Source organism: Sorghum bicolor, chromosome 10 (genome assembly GCF_000003195.3).
Source record: "Sorghum bicolor cultivar BTx623 chromosome 10, Sorghum_bicolor_NCBIv3, whole genome shotgun sequence".
Classification (NCBI taxonomy): Eukaryota; Viridiplantae; Streptophyta; class Magnoliopsida; order Poales; family Poaceae; genus Sorghum; species Sorghum bicolor.
Window position 1 is genome coordinate 18,147,757 of NC_012879.2, and position 8,737 is coordinate 18,156,493.

Sequence of the window (8,737 nt, forward strand, 5' to 3'; positions counted from 1 at the left end):
GTAAGGAGATAGGAGAAAGGGGAGGCAGCGGATGGGCGAGGTACTAAGGTGAGGGCCTAGAGTTTGACAACACTATATATGATTTTTATTAGGCTTGGGTTGTATATGGTGATTTTGACTCATGATTCTAACATATTGAATCGGATTAAAATTATCAATGGTTTAACGGTATGGGCAATGCAGTCCCATATCCTTACCCGTTTTACCCGCTGGGTAAAACGTTTTTTCCATTATCTTACCATGGGTCATATACTCATATCCTTACAATTAGCCATCGGGTTTCGGTAATTACCATAAAATTTGTCATCTTTAAACGTGGCTCTCATCATGTTTCATGAATTACTCTTGTGTTCTCGTGTTCTCCAAATTATTATTGTGCCTTTCTTCCAAACCTTCTGTCCCTGACCACCACTGGGGGCAAACCTGTCATTTCGCATCCTCCTGTTTCTGGGAATCATTCCCGGATTCGACATTCGATACTGGCCGCGGTTCCGCAAAGCGAAGCCAAAAAGGCGACGCGACAAGCGCGAGGAGAGAGAGGAACCTGAGCGAGGCGCACCAGTTTCAATTCAAGCAATCCCTAGCCCGTGGCGACGTGGTGGGAAGCAATTCGAATCTGCGGTGAAGCCTAGGTGACGGCGCTGTTACTCGCCTCTCGGGGCGGGCCGGCTTGTCCGATCGGTTTGGCTCGGCCATGGCGACTAAAAAGTAATTTTTCTCTCTTCGGTTTGAATTCGATCCTCTTCTTAGTTGCGTGCGATTTGGAGGCCGGACTGGATCGATGTTGGCGTGCGGTTAAGCCACGTTGGGGTCTTGGATGGATGAATGTAGTGGTTAGCGGTTGTATTGAGGCTAGATTGAGCTTCGTCTAGGCCTTAGGGTTAGGGTTGGTGGTGTTCGCAGCTGATAAAATTCGTATCTAGTTCGGAGTTTCAATTTGGGATTGAGTTGGAAGGTAGCTCATAGCTCAAACTGACTCGCTCCTTAATTACCTTTGCGGAAGTACCTGGTGATGTAAGCTTGATGCAATGCTAGATTTTTTTTTTCTCGAATACGCAAAAGCTTTGCGTATCATTGTATTTAAGAAGAAAATGTCGAACATACAACGCGCTTGGTTAGAGCGCCGGAGGTCAACAAGCCGTAGCTGGACCAACCCACCACAAAGACGCAATGCTAGATTTTAGGTCTTGGGACTGTTCTGAGCGTTATGAATGAAGCATGGGCCACTTGGTTTTGTGCCTTGCTGATGCTTGTTAGTTGGGAAGATTGCATTTGTTTTAGCATTTGATCTGATCATATTTTGTTTGTGGATCAAGCAGTGGTGTTGATTTAGGGTAGAACACCTATTACCATATATTATTGTATTGCATTAAATTAAATCCAATAGATCATTTTTGTTTAATTATGTTGCATATGTTGTTTATTTGATTCTGTAATTGCCTGGTCTCACTGCGGGTGACGAATGTGGTTTCCCAGCGGTAACGGAAAAATTAGTTAATATTTATTCTAAACAAAACGACAAAGGAAAATAATGATGTTTATTTATCTGTGAAAAGGTGGAAGCACTCATTTTCCTATATGCGCTGAGAGTGGTTAGCAAGAAACAGCAGCCAAGAACAAAATATATTGGAACCAGTATTAATGTTTTATGCTTGTATAAGTAGGATATCTTTTACTGCGATGATAATTCAACCTTGTATCATGTGTTCATACTCCGTATATAGCTTGTAAGAGTATTTGCCTAAAACCACTTCTATTGCTCTGTCATAGCAAACATTTTCTTTGCTGCTAGAAAATAATAAGAAATATACGAATAGCTAGAAAATGTAAAGTGTTTGGTTGGTACCATATTTAGCCTTGTCAAAATTCGGTCATTGATCATAATCAGGGAAAGTGAAGGTGTTGGGTTTGTGATCATGATATAGTACAATGTTTGGTAAAGTTGGTTCGATAGTACTTAGGGGAGGTCATATGGTACTTTCATTAATCCTTTCATCAATTGTATGTGTGTATAATTATGTTTCGACTCACTAGCAACAACAACATATTTTTTTACCAAGGACTTCCAGGTGAACATTTTGACACTTGAAACTGCCAATGTTTTGGCAAAGAAACGAATGAATTTGTATAAACACATTCATTCCTTTCTTTGCCAAAACATTGTAATTCTTCTCTCAAATTGTTTTAAGTATGAAGCCTTGATTCAGAATTACAGACTTACATATTTCACCATGTTTACTTGATAAAGTATTTTTAAAACTAGTCTGGAATTATTCCCTCTGTGATGAAATCAACAGTTTTTGTTGTTTGCTCACTGCTCCTTTTGTTATCAGGGTTCTTTGCAAGTTCTTCATGCATGGAGCTTGCTTGAAAGGAGAATACTGTGAATTCTCCCACGACTGGAGTGATCAAGCAAATAATGTATTGTATTAGTAACATTCCATGCAGTTTAGTCTTATGTCTGGAGCTACAGTTGTAAGTGCATATCCTCTGGTGTATCTTACTGTTACAGTTTTCACCTCAGGTTTGCACATTCTACCAGAAAGGTGCATGCTCGTATGGTAGCCGTTGCAGATATGACCATGTCAAAGTTTCTCGTAACCCCACAGTGCCACCACCACCCTCAACGTCAAGTGCTGCAAGACGTGTCACATCTAATTCTCTTCAACTTTTAAGTTACAGTCATGCACCTCACACGGGACACCAAACTGATTCAAGCAACCAAAGACATCAGATATCTGTGGATGTGCTGGCACATTCTGCCAGTAAGCCTGCATGGAGAAATGATTTTCAACATGACATTGTTTCTGATGATGGAATTGACTGGTCCTCTAATCGAAATTTGCTAAACGAAACATCATTGAAACCTGCGGATCTGCCTATTTGTTCTTTTGCTGCTGCTGGTAATTGTCCTTATGGGGAAGGGTGCCCTCAAATGCATGGAGATCTGTGTGCAACCTGTGGAAAAATGTGCTTGCATCCTCATCGTCCTGATGAGAGGGAGGAGCATATCAAGGTATGTGAGAAAAATCACAAACGCCTTGAAGCTCTGAAACGCAGCCAAGAAATAGAATGCAGTGTATGTTTGGATCGTGTGCTTTCAAAGCCTACTGCTGCTGAAAGGAAGTTCGGACTGTTATCCGAATGTGATCATCCTTTCTGTATTGCATGCATTAGAAATTGGCGTAGCAATTCTCCTGCATCTGGTATGGATGTGAACTCAGCACTGAGGGCTTGTCCAATATGTCGGAAACTTTCATACTATGTCATTCCAAGTGTTCTTTGGTACTTCTCGAAGGAAGAGAAAGAGGAGATCACTGAAAGCTACAAATCCAAGCTCAAGTAAGATTTATATTCCCATCTGTATTTGCTTTTTTAGCATGCTGCATTCCTCTTATTCGTTTAATATTGTATTTTAGAACTGAAATTATAATATCACAAATATTTTGTGTATTTGTACCTATGCTTATACCTTGTTATTACTCATTTTGTGAACCATGGTAGTAATATACTAGAAGATAACATCTAAGATCTGACATGTTTTATGAGGAGCATTTTAAGGTGATTAGGTGAATATTACTTTTCGCCTTATTACTTTACTAGTTTCTAATAGGATAAATTTTGCAGGTCTATTGATTGCAAGTACTTTGACTTTGGGACTGGCTCATGCCCCTTTGGAACAAGTTGTTTCTACAGGGTAGGAATATTGTCTTTTACATGCTATGGATATGTGAATTGAATGCAGCTGACATACTTATTTCTGGAAACCAAATTTTCTTTTGGCTATCAAGAGTTTTAGAGCCCATTACCAGACTGTTTCCTTTCTGCTTATGTGTGATAACTGATCTAGCAGTACTAAACAGAACTCTAGCTGGATTTTTTTTTCTCGAACATGTAGGAGGAGAGTTGCATATCATTGTATTAATAGAAGAGAAGAGAGTCATACATAGACCCAAACCCACACACACCCACTACTACATGAAAACTGAATCACCGATTTAGAACAAAAGGATGGCCGGATACTCCTCCAGCAGTGAGGCAGTGAGCAGGGAGATCCCCTTGGCCCCTGCCATGCTTTACCAATGGACCTCTTCCCTTGCCAAAGCCAGTACCATATTCTCGAGCTGGAAAATGGCTGGAGCTTCCCACTTTTGTGTTTGCTTCCAAGTAGCACTTTGAGATCAGATTATCGTTGACTCCTTATTCCTAAGATGGGTCTGGCTTGTTTATTTCTGGAGGGAGGCACCTGACTTATGATGGTGAATGGAACCTTTTTTTTCTCGAACACGCAAGAGAATTGTTCATCATTTCATTAAGAGAGAAAAGGAGGAACAGTACAAAGGAGGGAGAAGAACCCCCCTCTCCAAGGGAAACACTAGACCAGAGCAACTAGCCTTCCACAGCTAACATGATCTGTGATTGTGAGACACAAGGCAAAAGAAACTAGTCTAGTATAGGCTAAGCGACAAAGAGCACCAATAGAAACTTAGGAAAAAAATCAACCCACAACAAGCGACCTAGCCAGCAGCTCCTGGAGTCCTTTTCCACCAGAAGCGAACCATAGGATGCATTCATTTGTGATTGTCTGCAGTAATATTGATACTTGCACCGGTAAAGACACAATCATTCCTGTGCCTCCAAATTTCCCAGGCCACCAGGGTAATGAGTGTCTTAAGCCTTTTTTCAATCTTCTTAGGTACGTCCTTGATAGCCCAGTAGCACCAACTTGAAAATTTGCTAGTAGGAATGGAACCTCATGTTTTGTTTCAACCTGGGAGTCACCTGACTATTGGCAGTGTTGTGGAATCTCGATTGCTCCATTTTATTGTTTTCCTTCTTTTAAGCTACTTGAGCACCCTGACCATGTGCTGGCAACGCATTGGGTCAGTTTTGTCACCACTAAGCTTATAGAAGTTGCTGAACACAGTAATTTGTCCACTGGACACATGCATGGAGTATTAAATATAGACTAAAAAATAATTAATTGCACAGATTGCGACTAATTTGCGAGACGAATTTTTAAGCCTAATTAGTCCATGATTTGATAATTAGTGCTACAGTAAACATGTTGCTAATGCCGGATTAATTAGGCTTAATAAATTCGTCTCGCGGGACTTCTGTAATTTGTTCTATTAATACTATCTGAACACTCGATGTGACACCCCTATATTTAGCCCCTGGATTTAAACACCCCCTAAAATGTACTCCCTCTATTCCAAATTATAAGTCGTTTTGGCTTTTTTAGGTACATAGCTTTTGCTATGCACCTAGATATATGCTATATACATAGCAAAGACTATGTACTAGAAAAGCCAAGACGACTTATCATTTGGAATGAAGTATCATTTATAGTATAGCTTGGCTGAAGAAAACATTTTTTATGTATATTATATCATTGGTTGATCCTTTGGATGGATTCTTACATCCCTGGGGGAAGTTTTGTTCTAAGTAATATATTCATCTTCATCATCATTTCTATGATTTTTGGGTATTGCATGCTGATGTTCATTGGTGGTTCATGATACTTTTCAATGATGATAGTCTTGACATCAGCTCCTCTTTAGTTCAATCTGGTTCATGTTATTGCTGATATAAAAAAAATTCTACATATTGTGGTGGAATTTTTTTAGTTGGCAGATTCGTTATACATGGTTGAAACTTGATAGTTGTTGGTACATTAAGTTTGTACAATTATTGATTCTTGTTCATTGGCAGTGAAGTGTATTGTGCTCACTGATGTTGTTCTTAAATAGCTGTTTGAAGGTGCAGGAAACTTGAATTCTTATGATTATTATTTTCCTGTGTGGCTCGCGTTGGTAATTTGATAGTGTAAACTGTAATGTTAGCTGTTCAGTAAACCCCATGATTTTCAGTCAAAACTGAACCCTTGTAGCATGTATGTTTTGCAGCATGCCTACAGAGATGGCCGCTTGGAAGAGGTTGTACTACGGCATCTTGATGCTGATGATGGAAGTACAGTAATTGCAAAAGACATCAGGTTTGTGTTCTCTATCAAGTTTCTTTGTACTCTTGTACTTTTCACCCTCAAGTTGCCCTCTCACCTTCCTGTTTGTGTCTTCCAGGTTATCAGACTTCCTCGGTAGGATGCATCTTTAGGGACCAGCAGCTGTATAGATATCAAATGTAAGATCCACTTTTAGCACCCAGTCTGCATTAAGATTCTATTTCTGGCCAAATAATCCAATATGCAATGCATGCATAGAAATGCCATTTTTATTTTCTGATGCAGGAGTTTGGTAATTGTTCTGTGGCATCATTGAACAGTTCCAAATTTGCAATTCGATGTAGTAGGTGTATTAGGGCCTTTTTGCAATTACTATGCCTTTAACTCTTCATCAATATTCACTTGGCCTTGCATTCATTTTCTTTTGCTCACAAGTTTTCATCCATTTGGTGTTTCATTCTTACAAAATCATTTTCCTCATCATTTGACCAAGTGAACTGAAACATTTGCAACCAGGCTTTCTGGGATATCGTTATCCACCAATTATTTACAATATTCTGAAGAGCAGTTTAGCTTGAGGCATCTTCGGAAAGTACAGCTTTGTCTCCATTTAGTGGTGGTTGCTTTGTCGCCAGTTGAAATAAGGCAATCCTTGTGCGATAAAAATTCGTTGTTCCTTTTCTTTTACCTTGCATAATTCACTTGCATAATCTTTTATCTTAGCTACATGCCTGATATTGAGCACTCCCTTCAATGCAGAAAGTTTGAAGATCTCTATGGTCCTGTAGACGCTGGGATTACCTTTTCAAAGCACTGTTGACCTGAGGACAATGGAAAGAAGTCTGACAACAATTGTGCTTGAATACCAAAACAGAAGCAATACTGTTTATAGACTTCACTATATGTGCTCTATGTATCAATTGCTGGTCTTCTAGGCCACCAGAAGAGTAAAAGGCAGGCGTATAAGTTTACTTCCCTTTTACCTCAATGTTGTTCTCATATTGTGGAATGGTACTGCACCAATGGGTCGAATAAGGTCATTTGGTTGTATTACTTAATATACAAAAAAAAAAGGTATAGCAGATGAAATACAGAATGACAATTGTAATGCAGTATTGTTGAATGTGAGCGTGAGCGGTGCTTTTCATCTATGACCTGCTAAGTAAGGTCCTCTTAGTAGCAGGTGAACTGAGATAATTTTTTGCTTATATACAGCATAAATGTACGAGAAGAATAGCATTTTTTTTTACCAATATATGACATAATTGTACGAGAAAAATAACATTTTTTGCTTATATATACAGCATAAATGTACGAGAAAATTGGAAAAGGGAGCTAAAAGTTGGTTTCTTTTTCTCTTGATATAAAATCACGGTTTTGTTTCTTTTTCAATCTACGAGCTACTTTAAAAAAGAAATAGGGCACAAACTCTCCATGTGCAAATCGATTATTTTCCTTTTGTGCTTTTTTCCTGTGCCTCCGTATCCAAATCGAATTTTTCACTTGTGTGCTTTATTTTTCCTGCCACTAGCAACTGTATAGTTGGAATTTGATCGTATGCAAATGGGTTGTGCTTAAGTTATTCTCTAACAACAAATTAGTTCTGATTTTTTTAAAATAATATTTTTTATTTATATGATTTTTATGAAAAAAAAACAAACTGTGAATCAAAATGCAACCTATCCAGCCAAACGACCTCATTAAGTGTTTCGGATTTATCATCTGAAATATCTAAAAGAATCTAAATCTAAAATGCTTTTTTTTTATATCAATCCAAAACGTTTCTACAAGAATGTTCTCAATTGATGGAACACATTGTGCAGTAACTCGAGCGCAAAGAGAAGTTCGTGTCTTCGGCTACAATTTGGCCCACGTATCTATACAATGTATGGGCTGAAGCAAAGGCAGCCCAGTTCCAACGTAACGTTCGCTTCTATGCCCGGGCCCAATACCCAGCCCCTACCTCTGCACGATTATATGCTTATGATTTATGAAAAACCACCCAAACAACTGTTATTCCTACACGAACTGCCGGCGGTACCAACGATTTCTGAGCTTCTCACACGCGTCAAGATAATCGAACTGAATTATGACTGGTCCAACTTGCTATTTACTCCCTCCATACCCATAAAAAAATTATTTTGGACAAGATTTGGATCAAACATTGAGAATATAAATCATGAATAACTTTTAAGTTGTTGAATTTATAAATGTAAAAACCATACGAATAGATTTTGTCTTGAAAAATACTTTCATAAAAGTATATATGTATCACTTTTTGATAAATATTTTTACAAAAGACAAGTAGTCAAAGTTAGGCTTTAGAGATCATGTTGTTGTCCTAAATGACTTTTTTATGGGTATAGAGGGAGTAATGGTTAGATTTTCATCCGGCATCGAGTTTCACCCAACATAGACTAAGATGAGCACTGAGCAGAAAAAAAAAAGAAAGCTTCTGATTGTAACAAACCCAGAAAATTCATCAAGAAAAAGTATGCAATAGATCAACCAACTTTATTCATATATATAAACATGTCGGAGACATATATGATACAAAAAGAATGAGGAACAGCAAACACTCGATCGATCGATCAAATTCCCGCTCAAATCTAGAAACAAAACCTACTACTACTCCATGCCATGCATGTCCATGACCATGTATATAGTAGCATACATAAGCGGTAGATGATATACATAGATATGCTTCTACTGCATCAGGGTGGCCACAAGCAGGGACAGCAGTGCGGACGACACCACGGCGACAGCGGAGGC

General features: G+C 38.7%; 1 protein-coding gene across 4 annotated transcripts; it reads left to right on the forward strand.

Moving 5' to 3' along the window:
- Positions 424 to 7,179, forward strand: LOC110431059 (E3 ubiquitin-protein ligase makorin). Of its 4 annotated transcripts, none has more exons than XR_002448547.1 (8): positions 426 to 708; positions 2,334 to 2,421; positions 2,525 to 3,342; positions 3,628 to 3,697; positions 5,910 to 5,998; positions 6,084 to 6,144; positions 6,482 to 6,619; positions 6,725 to 7,179. XR_002448547.1 is itself a non-coding variant. In XM_021449689.1 (7 exons), the coding sequence occupies exons 1-6, from the start codon at positions 695 to 697 to the stop codon at positions 6,115 to 6,117; spliced, it is 1,113 nt and encodes a 370-aa protein (XP_021305364.1). In that variant the 5' UTR covers positions 426 to 694; the 3' UTR covers positions 6,118 to 6,144; positions 6,725 to 7,179. The 4 variants fall into 4 exon arrangements, 2 of the variants coding, with proteins under 2 accessions (XP_021305365.1, XP_021305364.1); XR_002448546.1 differs by having other exon boundaries at positions 6,482 to 6,610; XM_021449689.1 differs by lacking the exon at positions 6,482 to 6,619.